This window comes from Vespa mandarinia, chromosome 1, assembly GCF_050613455.1.
Source record: "Vespa mandarinia isolate Hongniang chromosome 1, ASM5061345v1, whole genome shotgun sequence".
Classification (NCBI taxonomy): Eukaryota; Metazoa; Arthropoda; class Insecta; order Hymenoptera; family Vespidae; genus Vespa; species Vespa mandarinia.
In genome coordinates, this window is record NC_140810.1 from 14002501 (window position 1) to 14020000 (window position 17500).

Consider the following 17500-nt stretch of genomic DNA (forward strand, 5'->3'; position numbering starts at 1 on the left):
CATATGTAGGTAGAAGTACTCGGTGAAAATTACTCGTTCAACGGCGAGTTACGAAACGTTGTCCTTCGGTGTAATCGATATTAAAAAAAAAAAAAAAAAAAAGAAAAAAAAGAAAAAAAAAAAAAAAAAGGAAGAAAAAAAAATACACGTATCGTCGTTTTGATCTAACCATCGTCGTGATCGTAATATTTTCTTTTTCCTTTCTTTTCTCTTTCTTTTTCCTTTTCTTTTTCCAATTTTGTTTTACGCACAGGCTCGATTCCATATTAATACTATCATATGTGCTTGGATATTTTTAAAAAAAAGTTTAAAATGTGAAAGACACGTTGACTTTGTTAACGAAGATTTCATTTTTGAATCGAAAAGAGAAAAGAAAATCATTTGTTCAAATCTTGTGGAATAATAATTAAAATTAATAAAATTAATGAAAATTTTCTAATAGCTTTAGGGGATAATAGTGAACAATTTTTTTTTTTACATACCATGATGAATATATATGTATATAATATTGCCGTAATTTATTTATGTAGTTATTTATTAATTATAAATTATAAAATAATTATGAATTCAATATTATATATATATATATATATATATATATATATGCGTGCGTGTGTATGTGTAGGTATATATATTATTTTTTATTTACGTTATGTCGATTGAATATAAAATCTACTTTCTCGTAAAATGATCAAAATAAACGAAATTGATAATTTCTCTAATATTCTAAATGAGAAATTCTTAAAGTATCAACGTTAAATATCAAAATATAACAGTATTTTACATTGAAAGAGTTCATTAGGAATTTGCCGCGAAAAAATATCATTTATAAAAGTGGGTCTCGGACGTATAGAAGTTTCAAAAGCCCTGATCTAAATTAACAATGAACAATTTTAATTTAGGCGATATACCACGAATAATGTTTGCATCACTTTATTTCTTTTTTTTTTTTCATCTACGTTTATATACGTCAAATATATACGGAAAATGTAAGATCACTTTTTCCGAATACGATTAAAATTAACAAAAAATTCTCATCATTTTCTCTAATAATCTAAACTAACGATCAGGAAAATTAATTTGCATTTATTGCAATTATTACTCCAAGAATATTTAATTTATATTATTTTTTTTTATTTACTTTATATCCATCGAATTTTTATTCCTATCGAAGAGATAACAAATCGAATCTTTCGGGTGGAGGGGGAAGGGGAGAAATTTATTGAAATGATCAAAGTAAATAAAAAAAAAAGTTTTCTTTTTCTTTTTCTTTTTTTTTTTTTTAATTTCTCTAATAATCTGTGTCGAAAAAAAAAAATTAAGAAAAAAAAGAAAAAGGAAATTTTTTTCAATCATCGCATATTCAGGAAAAATATTCATTCGTTGTATTTTTCAATCTACGTAATATATCCCATCGTCGCATGGGCCAAGCGAGATAGGGTTGGAGGATGAAAGACGGGGGGAAGGGGTTATACGTACTATGTAAAGAAGAACGTTGAACGACGAAAGTGAAACGTCAACTTTCAATCCAACGACGTCGACGAATTTTTATCTATCTCTCTTTTTAGATCCCTTTCGAAAAGAAAACGAACTGAAAGGAAGAAAAAGAACGGGTGAGGGAGGGAGGTAGGAGGGGAGGGGGAAGAAAAATAGATCATAAAGAACAAAAACGTAGCATGACAAAACAAAACAAAACAAAACAATGCTCACGAAAAAGGAACAACGTGAATACCTATCAAACGGGATTAACGTCGTTGTTGTTCGATTTACAAGCCCAGGAGTATCGTTTTCATCTCTCCATAACTGCCGGCAGTCACTTTCGAATCGACGAAGCGTCGACGTCGACACGCAAAATTGAACGAACGAACGAACGAACGTTTCTACTATTCGTACGAATATGTATATCTGCTCGACATTTATAAAACGATAAAGAGAAAAAGAGATAGAGACAGACAGATAGACAGACAAATAGAGAGAGAGAGAGAGAGAGAGAGAAAGAGAGAAAGAGATAAGGAGAAGAAGACAGAGAGAGAAAAATGAAAATAGAAAGAGATAGAGTTAAAAAGAAAGAGAAAGAGAGAGAGAGAGAGAGAGAGAGAAAGGAAGAAAGAAAGACATGAAATTAGAGAGGGGAAAGAATGATCGAAGTAAAAAAAAGGAAAAAAGAAAAGGAAACGTTAATACTTCTTTCTATTACTTTATCGTCACCATTGTCGCTATTAACTACGCCATCGTCTTCGTGATTTCCCTGTGCATGAGATCGCTTATGCTAATGTTAATTATCGGGTTCAAGCGCGTTGGAAAGATCAATTAGTTATGCCGCGAGGAGAACGTTACGTATACGCTTACACGTACATACATGCATATGTGTCGCACACTTAACTTGACTACTGTATGTTATATTATGAAAAGGAGAGAAGAATTATTATTATATAGGCAAGTAGATAAATGGTTAAATATATATACATAGGTATATATGTATATAGATACATACATAAATAAATATCACGTTATCGTAACAATATGATTAAATTTGTAGATATATATATATATATATACTTGTATTGTAAAAGATTGAAGGAAAATTTAATTCTATAAAATTCGATCGATATGATATAAAGATTGATCGAACGATTTAAAAAAAAAAAAAAAGAGAAAAGAAAAAAGAAGAAAATTTGCCGTCCAACTCGACGTACAAAAATATGGCCGATTGGATATTTCGTGAATTTGATCGGGAATCAACGATTACATCCGATTTCTTCATATCGAGTGATATTAAATATAATAGAAATGAAATTTTCTTCGATTCAACGTTTTCATACATTGCCGATCTTCGCAAATAAATTCGCAATACTGTGCTTCGTTGAGAAAGAAAAAGAAAGGAGGAAACAAAGAACAAAAAAAAAGAAAAGAAAAGAAAAGAAAAGAAAAGAAAGAAAAAAGGAATAAATAGATCCACGGATCTCCATCGAGAGATCTATTAAAAAAATCTTAAATAACCTCAAATCTTATTTCATTCTATTCTATATAATAAAATAACATAACTATGCTTTATTTGAAGGAAAAAGAAAAGAAAAAAAAATTGAAAAATATCATTGAAAAAGGTAGAGATATGTGAGGAGAAAGAGAGAGAGAGAGAGAGAGAACAGATTAGAAAGAAGAAAAAGAAAAAAGAGAAGAAGTAAAAAAAAAAAAATCCACGCGATCTTTTTGAAAGAAAAGTCCATCGTTTGTACCTTGCGTCGATTGTTTCGAAAACAAAAACAAAAAAAAAAAAAAGAAAAATAAAAACAAAAAAAATTACATACAAAATTACGTTTAAACGTACGTACCGTACATACGTGCATACACGCGAGAATCTTGAAATCGCGTAAATTCGTTTCGAAGAAGAAAAAAAAAAAATCTTTACTTACGTTAATAACGAAGCAAAGTAATACGTAGGAGAATAAAGGAATATAAAGCGTTTAACGGCGATAGAAACGGCAGCAACTAAAGTAATAGAATCAGCAACAACAGGAAATCATAATCGGAACGAAGAAGCAGTCAGTGTTACACGTAGGCGTACCCGAGAGCAAGTGTGAGAGCACCTGCTTTGCCGCATACACATACATACAGACGTCCACATATATACATGCGCATACACATGTACACGTATATATACAAACACACACACACACATTCACACAACGATCGATATTGAGTGTTCCGACTTAATAACGAGTATTCGTAATAGCGGATCGTTCGTCCTTGCAACCTGCAGGATCCTTGCCCCTTGCACGGCGTTCTCTTGCGTCAGTCTTCTCTCCCTCTCCTCTCATTCTCTTTCTCTTTCTCCTTCTTCTTTTCCTTCTTCTCCTTCTCTTCTTCCTCAACCTCAACCTCAACCTCCTCTCAATCCCTCCTCCTCCTCCTCCTCCTCCTCCTCCTCCTCCTCCCCCTCCTCCTCCTCCCCCTCCTCCTCCTCCTCCATCCTTCTCCTCATTCTTACTCTCGGGCTCTTTCATCCACACGGCGCGCGTTATTGCGCTCGCGCGCTCGTCACTGCATCTAATTCGTAACTGCCTACTTCTGCGTTAATTATCTGTCGTTAGCCGCCACGGTAAATCCTAACTAAGAGTCAACTATATATGAAGTAACTGACACGTATATTTTCGCGTATTCGATAGTGTTTGCTTTCTTTTTCTTTCTTTTTTTCTCTCTCTGTCCTTTCATTCCCTCTTCTTCTTCTTCTTCTTCTTTTGTTTTCTTTTTTTGTTGTTTTCGTTTTTCTTGTCGTTTCTTCCCGTTATCAAAGAAATTTTTTCCCTTTTTTTTTTATTTATTTATTTATTTTTTTTCTTCTTCTTCTTCTTCTTCTTCTTCTTCTTCTTCTCTTTTCGTATTATTACGAGCGAGGAAGAAGGAACGACGATTTGATAAATAGTTACTCGGGAGTTTTTTTTTTTTTTTTTTTTTTTTTTCGTAAGAAACGTATGTACGTTAGACGATAACAAATCGTAACAGATTAGCGCTTGAATTTGTTGTATTACGTTCACGTGTTCTTTTTTGCTTTTTTTTTTCTTTTTTCCTTCCTTTCCAATTTTCTTTTCTTTTTTTTGTTTTAGGGGAAGATCAGTATCGCGGTGCCGGTGGATCTAGCAGCGGCAGTCCCCCGGCGAGTCTACTGGTGGTTCCTCAGCCTCTAACGGTGAAGCCATCTCATCCGTCTCATCTCAACCCTCATCTCGGTGGACCTCACTCGCATCCGCCGAGGAAGTACCAGTGCAAGATGTGTCCTCAGGTGAGAATTCATCCTCATTTTCGTTTTGTGATTTAGGTTATGATATTTGACGACGAATTAGACATATTTATTTATTTAATCGAAACGATCGTGTTCGTTTCGTTTCTTTTTTTTCTTTTTTTTTTTTTATTTTTTCTTTTATATATTTTTCTTTTTTTTTTTTTATTTTTTTTTATTTTTTTTTCTTTTTTTTTTTTCATTATCTCATCGTTATCCATTGTCCTCATTCAGCGTTTGAAATCAAATAGATAGATAGGTGTAACTGTATTACGATAAGAAAGGATTTGTTTCATTCGCATAACAAATCGTCGAGGGCTATTGGATATATAAATATATATATATATGTTTTTTTTTTTTTTTTTTTTTTAATTAATTCTTTTCTAATCTAAGACGTATGGTTTATATAAATGATATTAAATTATGAGATTATATTTGATCCTTGAAATCGGTTATACACACCCTCAATACTTAGAAGATAACTATATCTTAGTAAGATGAAAAGTTTCGGGTAAAATTCAAAGTCAAAGCGTAACTAGATTTGCTCAATTTAGTTCCCTCTCTCTTTCGATCTTTGGCCGTCGTCTTATATCATTTCAACGAGTTTTAAACTCAACTATAATCCATTTTTCAATAAATTAAATCTCGTAAGTCTTTGCAGATTTATTTACTGTTATCGCGTTACGAATCATTAAGATGATTTTTTAAAGATACCAGAATAAAGATTAATTTATGAGCTGTTAAGATGCATGTAACTAAAGACGATGTCAAATTATGTGATAATATAGCAATTAGTAAGACAAATTTTTAATTACTCTATGGAAAGAGAAGCTTGACTGAGTAGCAAGATAAACAAATTTTTGTTGAAAAATTCAAAACAAAGGTATAATTAAATTCGCGCTATTTAATTTCGGCTACGTCTTATTTCGTCTCAACGAGTTTTAAACTCGATCCATTTTATTATAAATTTATTCTTGAAGTCTTCAATAAACATTTATTTGCCATTATTTTATTAATAAATTGTCAAGATTTTTAAAGATATTATCAAATAAATATAATTATTAATCGTTCAAGATTTTTGAAGATTGATTTGTGCATTATTAGGATGCACGTACCTAAAGATTAAAAGAAATTATGTGTTAATACGGTCAAATCAAACCAAGTAAAACAAATTTTTAATACTCTTAAGTAATCGTATAATAAGACAAAAAGTTTTCGTTGAAAAATAAAGAGTCAATGTATAAATAGATTTGCGGAATTTAGTTAATTCTCTCTCTCACTCTCTCTCTCTCTCTCTCTCTCTCTTTCTCTTTCTCTCTCTCTTTCTCTCTCTCTTTCGGTTTTACCTTTCGTCTTATCTCGTTTCAAGGAGCCTTAAACTCGACGATGATCCATTTTACAATAAATTAAATTCTCAAAGTCTTTAAGGAGACTTATTTACTGTTATTCCATTACAAATCGTCAAGATTTTCGAAGATTAATTTGTATTTCGTTAAGTGTCACGTAACTTAAAGATTTCGTCGAATTATGAAAAGGTATAATAAATCAAAAGTAAAACAAATTTTCAATACACAAAATTAATCGTCTAATAAGACAAAAAGTTTTCGTTGAAAAATAAAAAATCAAAGTATAAGGAGATTTGCGGAATTTAGTTCATTCTCTTTCTTTCCCTCTCTCTCTCTCTCTCTCTCTCTCTCTCTCTTGCTCTCTCTCTCTCTCTCTTGCTCTCTCTCTCTCTCTCTTGCTCTCGCTCTCTTTCTGTCTCACCGTCGTCGTCTCATCTCGTTTCAACGAGTCTTAAGCTCGACGATGGTTCATTTTACAGTAAGTTAACTCTTTACGGTGTTTCCCTTCTCTTTTCTTTCATTCCACGGACCCTCGAGGTCTACTCGACCGTTCAGAAGAGTGCGAGGGAGAGAAAAAAGGGTGTAGAGGTGGGGGCAAACGGTAGTCGGTACGTTTACCACAGGTACATTTCGCGCAGCGAGGAACGATTCGACAAAGCCACGAGGGTTGTTCGACTCTCGCCACTGTTGTAAAACACCGGCTATTCAACGACCGACCACTTTTCTCTGTTCCTGACGTAATAGACTGCGGAACGAAGTCTTCTAGAAAGGGAGAAAGAGAAAGAAAAAGAAAAAGAGACCGAGACTGAAAGAGAGGGAGAGAGAGAGAGAGAGAGAGAGAGAGAGAGAAAGAGAGGGAGAGAGAGAGAGAGTCTTCACCCACATGTTTTGGAAAGAGTTTCTTAAGTAGACAAAATATTCATTTGGTAAGTTTCTTAAAGTAGGTAAAATATTCATATAAAAAGTTTCTTAAGTAAACAAAATATTCATTTGATAACAATTTCTTACGTTATCTTTGACATAGCTACACCGAAAACCATGTTGGACATTAGTTATCACAAATTAAGACTGTATTTTTTATGTCGATAATTTTACATATTAATCCCTGTCATACGATAATGTAAATCTTCAATTGAATATTATTTATCGAGGATATATTGTATTTAAAGAATTATAACAAATGATTATTATAAATATTGAAATGGTTTTTATAATGTTAACTTATCGATAAGTTTCGTGTTAACTAGATTAAGAAATGGGAATAGGTAAGAAAATAGACAGAATTCAAGGAAGGTTTTCTCTTTTTTCTTTGCTTTTCTTTTTTTTTCTTTTTTTATTTTTTCTTCTTCTTCTTTTTTCGGAAATCTAATAACCGCATCCAAAATGTTATTTCTTTAACGACTTTACGAGTGGATCCAACCTAAAATCTCGAATTATCTTATATCGTATAAATATATATATATATATATATATATATATATATATATATATATATATATTCATCTTTTATTTCTTTGAAACTTCTGTAAAACCATTTTCAAGTACTCGGTCTTATGTAGTTTTCTAATTTCTTTTAAGAACCTTTTACTTCTCGACAAAAAAAAAAGAAAAAAGGAAAAAAAGGGAAGAAAACGAAAGAAAAAAAAATGGTAAAATCCTTTCGATTTCTTACCGTCCCTCTCCTTTTTTTTTCTTTTCTTTAATTTTTCCACAACATTAAAAAATATCGTTATTTCTTAAAGTTTGCAATAGCGATTTTTCTCTTTTCATCTTTGTTTTCCGATTCGATTGCCCTTCCTCGAAAATCAATCGTTAAACTCTTTTCTTGCATCTTTTTTCTTTTTTTTTTTTTTTTTTTCTTTTTAATGCAAATTAGAAACTTTCCAATGCGATTCTGTATATTTTGGATTCGGATGGGCGATTTCTCAAGACGCGAGCACACGTATGCACGCTTTACGAGCCGTTTAGAGACAATCGTTAAAATTTTACAGCTTTCCGCGCTTTCCATGTTAATTATTATTATTACCAAGCAATAGATAAAAAAGAGAGAGAGAGAGAAAGAAACAAAGAGAGGGGAGAGAGAGAGAGAGAAAAAAAAAGTTCGAAGAACGTCGTCGTCCTCGCTTACTATAGTTAAAGTTTACGCACACATTTCACTTTTGTGGATCGTTAAATCGTAATGATACTATCAAAGAATGATCATAGAAATTGATTAAGATTATTGTAAATCGAGGAAAACTAATCAAAATTTATTAACTTAATATATCATATCGATTAATGATTCAAGTCGTAATGCACATTACGTTTGATTAGATCTTTCAGAAATACAAATCGATTATTTCGTTATCGATCTTTATGTATTTTATCTTATCAATTCAATTAAATCAATTCAATTAATCAAATTAATTACAAAGAAAAAAAGATAAAGAAAAAGAATATATATATATATATATATATATATATATATATATAAAATGAAAAATCGATAAATGATTTTCGAATCTTAAATCCTTTTTACTGGAATTTTTTCCGATCTATTTTATCATAATATTTATAATTTTTAAGGATTAATATATATATATATATACATATGTAAATATATATACGTATAAATATATTCCTATAGATAATATTTATTAAGATTGAAATAGATAAGATAAGTAAAAAGATCATGATATGAGATCCAGAAGGATCGTTTGAAGTTATTAGTTAAAAGCCACTGAGTAATGAAAAAGAAGAAAAAAGACAGAGAGAGAGAGAGAGAGAGAGAGAGATAAGGGTCGATCAAAACTGATCCTGATTGGTCGCTAACGAAAGTAGATCGTCTTTAACGAAGCCATTTCGGTATTTTCAAAGATTCGAATTTGTTTATTTTGGTAATCACACGATTCATTAGCGAAGAACGCGGTTTAAAACGTTGCGGTCTTTCACTTTGTATTTAAGAACGCAAAAGAACGAAGGCGAACATTCCCGATCAATTTGCTATCATAATATTTTCTTTCTCTAATGTTTTTCTGTTTTTTCTTTTTTTTGGTTTGTTTAATATAATACTTTCTCTTTTACAATATTTATTTGAGTATTTAAACGATTTGATGATTTCATACGTGAATATATTCTGTTAACATTTCAATTCATTTTATTCGAACATATGTACAATACATATTTATATCACGTTTAAACGTACTTACACAGAGACAAGAAAAAAAATTTGGCATCCTTGATTATTTTTTTGTTTTTTTTCTGGTTAACATTTTGTCCTACCATTTCGATTTACATAAATATTATCTATACATTATATATATATATATATATATATATATATATATATAATATATATATATATATACGCATACATACACACGTAACAAGAAAATTTAATGATCGCAAATATTTTTTCCTTTTTTTCTTAGTTTCGTTCATTACTTTTTTTCCAACTATTTCGACATAATAGATACATAAATGACGCGATGATTACAAGTGCAAAAATATTCTATTTGTATCAGTCATTTATTTTATTTTATTCGTGATAAACATACACGTGTATGTATACTGAATCTATGAATATAAAATGTGAGTGTAAAAAGAAAATTTGCATTCTCGATTATTTTTTTTTCTTTTTTTTCTCTTTTCACTAATTTGTTCTATTATTTCGGTTTTGAATGTATTAATGATGTGACAATTGCAATTGTAAATATATATTGCTGGTATTACTCTTAAGTACAACTCGAATACACTTATATGCCATATACTTGCACACATGCGAAGAAAATTTACATATCTGATTATTTTTCTTCTTGTTGTTTTCTTTTCTTTTTTTACCAATCATCCATTTAGTCTTATCATTTCGATTTAAATAAGATACGCATAAATAATTGGATTCAAAGCGTAAAATATATATATTCCGTTGTTATCAATCTTTAGCTCATTATGTATCGAATACTCGGCCATATATGCGTACGTGAAGAAAGTAAGAAGAAAATATTTCATTCTCTCGCGCCTTATTTATTTTTCTCTTTTTCTTTTCTTTTTTTTTCTCTTTTTTCTTTTTATATTTTTTCTTTTTTCCGGCCGACCATTTTCTTTCATCATTTCAATCTACATAAATAGACATTATATATAAATTAACGTGACGATATCGAGTATAAAAAAAATTGTGTTTTACACTCTTGATATCATTCTTCGGGACTCATTTTATGCGAATACAATTTTACGTGGAGAAACATTAAAAGTAAAGACGTATAATTTTTTTTTTCTTCACCACTTTGTGCTACCGTTACGATTTAAATATTATAAATAAGTGATAAGAAATATAATTTCGAAGTGTAAATATATATCCTGTTTGCGAATTACCTCTTTAAGAAATTTTTATTCTTACGTACGTAATATATATATATACATATATATATATATATATATATATATATATGTATATGTATATGTATATGTATATCTATAAATGTATAAAGACGTAAGAAGAAAATTTGCGTTGAGTTCCCGGTAGAACGGAAGCACGCTGACAAGGCACGATCGGTGAAACGAATGGAGCCGGCCTTCGCAAACGAAGGATAATTCGTCCTTGGTAGATCGTTCGATGGAAAGCGGAATTTGTAGTACGTTGAAATCATTCGAAAACGGAAACGTCGCCTTTTCGTTTCTTCCTTATCGAACATCGACATAAAAATCTTTCCTAATCGTTTCTTTATCTCCTTTCTTCGTTTCTGTTTTTTTTTCTTTTTCTTTTTTTTTCCATACTCTTAATAGTCTTTCTACCTTAGCCATTAAGAAACTCCTTTTTGATTAATCGCGAAGGAAGATTGATATTCGGACTCCTATGGGTCCTTCCGCGAGAGATTTGAATTATTAAATTCGACGTGTAAGGACGTTCGACCTCTTCTCTAACTAACCGTTCACATAATTACTTTCAATCCGCGTAATAAAGGCAGCTCGAACTAAAAGAGATAGAGAGAAAGAGAAAAAGAGAGAGAGATAGATAGAGAGTCAAACGGACCGACGATATATAAGCGTCGAAATTTCCTCGCCTCCGCCTTTTAATAAAATTCTCGTAGCGGCCACGCCTTCCGTCCTACCTTATTTCGTAAAGGGAAGAGCACGGCCAGAAATTACACTTAATTTCGTTCAACGGTACCGGCGAGACTCGTTTCGCTAATCTCTTTGACGATTAATCGGTTTCGTTGTCATTTTGCAATGGTTCTCTCTCTCTCTCTCTCTCTCTTACTCGCTAACTTCTCATGTCAATGTATATATCCAGTTCAAAGTCAAAAGATAATTCTTCTTTTTTTTTCTTCCTTCGAACGAAGAAGTTACAATGAAAATTTCCACCTTCTCGATTCCTTTGATCTCCCATCGACGTTACTTTATCATTCCTCCTGTTTTATTTCTTTCCTTTTTTTTGTTCTATTTACATATATATATATATATGTATATATAATTTTTTCTCTCTCTCTCTCTCTCTCTCTCTCTCTCTCTCTTCTCCATTCAAAAATATATCCCAATTGATTTTAATCGAAATGTCAGAAAATTTGTCAAGCGCCTTTCAAGCCCGTAAAAAGGGAACACTTTAAACGTTCGTAGAAAAAGGAATGATCGACGAGCCGCACCATCGTCGTCTTTCTACTTACGCGAACGTGAAAGCAGGGCAAAGGATTTCGAGCGTGAGAGACAGTAATTAGACGTTATTTCGAAATAAAATCGTGGACCATCGTTAAAAGTACAAAAATAAATAAATGAATTAATAAAAAAAAAGGAAATAAGAGAGAGAGAGAGAGAAATAAAAAAAAATAGAAAAAAAGGGAGAAGAAAGAAAAAAAGAGAAGAAAAAAGAAGAAGTGAAAGAAGAAAAGAAAACCAAAAAAAAAAATAAAAAAATAAAAAAAGAAGAGGAAATCATACGTATCGAAGCGAATTTAATGCGAAACGAGCTAATAAGCTACGTTTCAATGAATATTTTCACTTTCTCCTGCAGGAAATCAATAATAAATCAGATTGCTTCCTTAGTCCTCATTTATTCTCTTCTTTTCCGGATTCTCTTTCTTCGAGTTGAAAAAAGAGAGAGAGAGAGAGAGAGAGACAGACAGAGACCCCGAGAGAGAGAGAGAGAGAGAGAGAGAGAGTGGCAAAATTATCGCTCATCAGTAATTATCGTTTATCGCAAAAAAAAAAACAAAAGAATCGAACATCGACAAAGCAATTTCGTTCTTCAACAAATTCAACAAAGAAACTCGAAAGAAAATTAAACGGACAAGCAAACTAAATGGATCCCGATCGATCGATCAATCAATTGATCGATACTATTTATCGGATATGGGATTAATCATTTCCATCTAATAATTCTTTTTGGGAAAAGAAAAAAAAAATGTCAAAAGAAATATGATAAAGAAAATCTTATCAACGTATCTCTCTCTCTGTCTCTCTCTCTCTATTTCTCTCTCTCTCTCTCTCTCTCTCTCTCTTTCTCACTCTTTCTCACTCTCCAACGACGACGGAATATCGATGACTAAGAGGACGAAGAGGATACAACGCTTCTCGTGGTACGATGTAATATAGGATGGAAGTGGAAAAAGTAAGTGGAAGGAACATCGCTAAGATAAAAAGAGAGTGAATTAGAAAGAAAAGAGTAAGGAGGAAAAAGTAAAAAGGTAAAGGGGAAAGAAAGGAAATAAAACAAAACGAAACAAGACGAAAAGAAAAAAAAGAAAAAGAAAAAAAGAAAGAAAGAAGAAAAACAGAAATAAGAGGGAAAAGAGAAAAAAGAAGAAGTAAGAGGTAAAAAGTAAGAAGTAAGAAGTAAAAGAAAAAGAAGTAGAAGAAGAAGAAGAAGAAGAAGAAGAAGAAAAAAATAAAAAGGAAAAAAAGAAGTAAAAAAAAGCTGCCTCTCCTGAATGAAGCTATGCACCTCCGTGGCCGGAGGGTCCGGGATTCGAGTCCGGAGGCTAGTGTACCGTGACGGCGCAGCATCCTGCCTCGTCTCCCTCCCCCAACACTCCACCCTACCCTTCTACCCTCCCTCACCCCTTATCCCATTTCCAAGCCACTCTGATTCCTCGCCTCGTATCCTTCTTCTTCGTATCTTGCTTCGACCATTCACTGAATTTTCTCTCTCTCTCTCTCTCTCTCTCTCTCTATCTCTCTTTCTCTTTCTCTCTTTTTCTTTCTTCTTTATCTTTGAAATACATTCACTGACTCACTCACTCACTCACTCACTCACTCACTCACTCACTCACTCTACATTACTCTACTTACTCATCACTCTTTCTTATGAGCAACTACTCGGATGATAAGTACATCGTTCACATTCACCATTCCAATCGATACCCAAAGCTCGATATCATCCTCCTTTGGTTTAAAACGTGTGCACGAGTACGATCTTCGTGAACGGGCAAACCGCAACGCGTATCTAGTTAACCGCGTCGCGGAAATCATACGGAGGAGTAATTGCTCCAAAAGATCTGAAATGGCGGTAGGGGGGGGCGGGTGAAGATGTTGAGAGAGGGAGGGTCGAAGGGATGGAGGATTAAAATGTGAGAGAAGGGAAGTGAGAATAAAAAAAAGAATACGAATACATAGAAGATATACTCTCTCAATCTTTGAATAATCCTCGCGAATGGACGTCGCGTATACGCATACACGCGATCATTTTAGAATAATGAATTTAATTAATGTTTAACGGGCCAATCAATTTCAATATGCTTGTTACATACATACGTATGTATGTATCATCTTCTATAACGATTTGTTCCTATCATCGTGAAAATAATACATTCGTACGTCGAACAATATATGTATCTGATTTTGTGAATTAGAAATGAATCGCTAAACGATTTGATGACATTGATCGAACGAAATTCATTTGTCCTAATCGATCGCAACGAGTCATTTTGATAAATAATATTAGAAATCGTTTTAAAAGAAAACTAATCGGGACAAATATATTTTCATATCATTTATTACGTATTTATTCACGCACCTACCTACCTAACTAACTAACTAACAATTTAATTAAATACACATCTTATTATCTAAATATCTTCTTATCTAATTTTCCAACGAATTAACTTAACGATTATTCCATTGAGTTGATGCAACGTCGAATCGTTTATCCTTCGATGTGAATCTCAACGTGAAACGAAAAAAAAAAATAAACAAACATAAAGACAAAAAAAAAACAAAAATAAATAAATAAATAAATAAATAAATCCAGACCATTTCTTTCCAAGTATATCATGATTTTTTTTTAGTAATACTAATCGAGAAGAGGAACCGCGAAGGCAAAGTGATTTCGCAAGGCCCATTCTTCATTCTCGCGGTGACCACGAAAGGTATACGGAGCATACATATACATACGTATTTATATACACACACCTATACACATACATACACATAGAGAAAGAAAGAGAGAGAGAGAGAGAGAGAGAGAGAGATAAAAGATATACTCATCCAGCAGAGCATCATTACGAGAGAACGTCGTTGGTCGTGAACGCGCGAGCGCGTGTGCCCGTCTTGGTAAAAGGGCCTCACCTGATCACGCACTACGGTAGCGAGAGGCCCGTCATTTTTTCCACTCGATTTTTTATCCCTCTCCCCGGATCCCCCTCTTCCTTCTCCTCCTCCTCCTCTTCTTCTTCTACTTCTTCTTCTTCATCTTCTTCTTCTTCTTCTCCTCCTTCTTCTCCTCCTTCTTCTCCTCCTTCTTTTCCTACAGCATCGGCGTTTTGTATACATCAGACAGCAACAGCAGCAGCGGTTACAGCAGCACCAACAGCAGCTACTCCGCGGAAGAGAAGTTGGAGTGTAACGAAGGGCCCTTTCTCTTCTTCATCATCTTTTGCTTCTCCTTCTTTTTCAACGGTGAATCGTCGACCATCCCAAAAACATCGGCTTAGATCTAATTTTAATCGAATCTTCTCTTACGGAAGAAGAAGGAACTTGATTGGGCCGTTTCTTCTTTTTTGTTTTTTTTCTTGTTTCTTTCTTCCTTTCTTTCATTTATTTGTTTATATTAATTAACTGAATACATATTTTTATTAATAAATATTTTTATTAATTCTTATGTCAATCCTCGTAAAATATTAGAGCATGTCAATTTCGCCGATCAATTTCAAACAACATTTTCTATACTTTAACGTGTTACGTGATATTTTTTAACAAGAAAAATTTTCTTGTCGATCAACGACATTATCATAAACTTTCGCATTTGAACCTTTGACTGAGAATCAAACCTTTCTATAAAAAAAAAAAAAAAAAAAAAAAAAAAAAAAAAAAAAAAAAAAAAAAAAAAAAAAAAAATCTAACTAGCAGTATTATTACATACAGGGTTGATTAAAGCGATAGGATTAATTTTACCTTCGTTTGTAAATTCGTACAGGAATATTAGAAAAAAAAAAATTTGAAATTTAACAAAACATAAATAAACTGTCAAAACATCGACGAACCTTTGACAATCCTTTTTGTAGAATGTCAATTTATCTTTAGAATGGAGATATCCAATCGGATCAGGGAAGTTCCTTGAAACGGCATCAACGGAGAAAAGATTTTATCGTTTTTTTTCGATCTTTACGTTATTCCACGCGACGCGATACGTAAGAAATCGAATGAAAACGAAAACTTTTGCCGGTGAATGGGTCTGGTTGGGTCCGTCGTCTCTTTCTCTCTCTCTCTCTCTCTCTCTCTCTCACTCTCTCTCTTTCTCTGTTTCTCTCTCTTTTCGTCGGATCAGGTGGGACCAAGCGGCCAGTGCAGCAGCCAGCAGCCTCCCACGCCAAACAAAAGTCCTTAAGCCTTAGACTGAACATGATACCCCATTTACTGTCTATGTACTAAATTTCTAAATCTACCCCCGCCTCCTCTACCTTTTCGCTTTCTCATGTACATCGAATAGCACAATGCTTCTCCCTCTTTCTATCTATCTATCTTTTTTCTTTTTCTCTCTCTTTCTCTCTCTCTCTCTCTCTCTTTTTCTCCTATAAGCATACCGTAGTTATGTAACCGTCCATCCGTCCATTCGTTCGTCCGTCGGTCCGTCGATCCTTCAGTTCGTCCGTCCGTCTTGACAGAAAAGCTCTTTCTTCTTTGAATGGTCCAGGATGGTGGAGTACGATAGCTTTCTTGATTCGGTGTGAACGCACTCTCGCATAACATGGGAGAGAGAGAGAGAGAGAGAGAGAGAGAGAGACGATATCGAGTAAAAGGAACGATCTCGTACAAAGATTATCGACTATGTTATACCATCGAATAAAATGTGTATTACTGTATATGTCTGTAAGAGAGATAAAGAGAGAGAGAGAGAGAGAGAGAGAGAGAGAGAGAGAAAGAGAAGGACAGAATGCTTTTCTGGAGCGAAAGGCGAGAAATTAAAGTTCTATCGTGTCGATGCGTCGCGCGATAACGCGTTCGATTTCATGCATTGTAAGGAAAACTTTACGGCCCCGCTACAATTCGTGTTTATTCACGGTAAGATTTTTCTATCTCGGTTCGATATCAAAGAAAGTTATGCCTTTCGGAAATTACTTCGGGCTAATTTTTTGAAAGATCATTTCTCATCTGAAACTTTGTATATTATATTATATTATATTATATTGTATTATATTGCGTGATGCTTCATGATAAAATATATATAACCCCATGAATATTCTTATTTCGTTAGGTTATCAATCAAATTCTCACGATACTTTACTACTATGATCATTATCTTAAAGATATATATATACATATATATATATACATGTGTGTGTGTATGTGTGTGTATGTGTGTGTGTATGTGTGTGTGTGTGTGTACGATAATGACGTATGTATGTACTTACTTACGTACATATCGGTACGTGAGTACATACCCATATGCACTTAAGTTAAAAGTTATTTTACTCTTACCGATGTAGCAAGAGAAAAAGAGAGAGAGAGAGAGAGAGAGAGAGAGAGAGAGGGAGAGAGAGAGAGAGAGATAAAGACCCGAATGAGAACCCCTGACGATCCATGCCACAAGTTTTCTCGAGGCTACCGTGATAATGCGTGACAATTCGAATTTACTTGCAATTACCTGTGATCGAGCGATCACGTGATCGCTGGAGAAACGATCAAAGAAGACCTTTCTTTTTCTTTTTTTTTTTTTTTTTGTATTCTTTTTATTCTTTTTATTCTTTTTATTCTTTTTATTCTTTTTATTCTCTTCTTTCTCACCCGACCTCTCGCCTTCTCTCCTCTCCGATCGCCCTTACCCCTAATCCTATCTTACATAATAAAGACTCGGTTCGTAAAAGAAAAATAAAAAAAAAAAAAAAAAAGAAAAGAAAAAGAACGAGTGATGTACTTCTCTCATTTAAATTTATCAAGAGAGAAAAAAATCTGGAAAACATTCAAGAAAGAT

At 33.0% G+C, this 17500-nt stretch overlaps 1 protein-coding gene across 2 annotated transcripts in view; it reads left to right on the plus strand.

The window, feature by feature from the left end:
• Window positions 1–17500, plus strand: part of LOC118447750 (zinc finger protein rotund) — a 193458-nt gene that overhangs the window by 123605 nt on the left and 52353 nt on the right. For both annotated transcript variants that reach the window (XM_035880078.2, XM_085664577.1), the window contains exon 5: window positions 4605–4780. In XM_035880078.2, the coding sequence (XP_035735971.1) occupies window positions 4605–4780 (176 nt within the window). The remainder of the gene's footprint in view (window positions 1–4604; window positions 4781–17500) is intronic.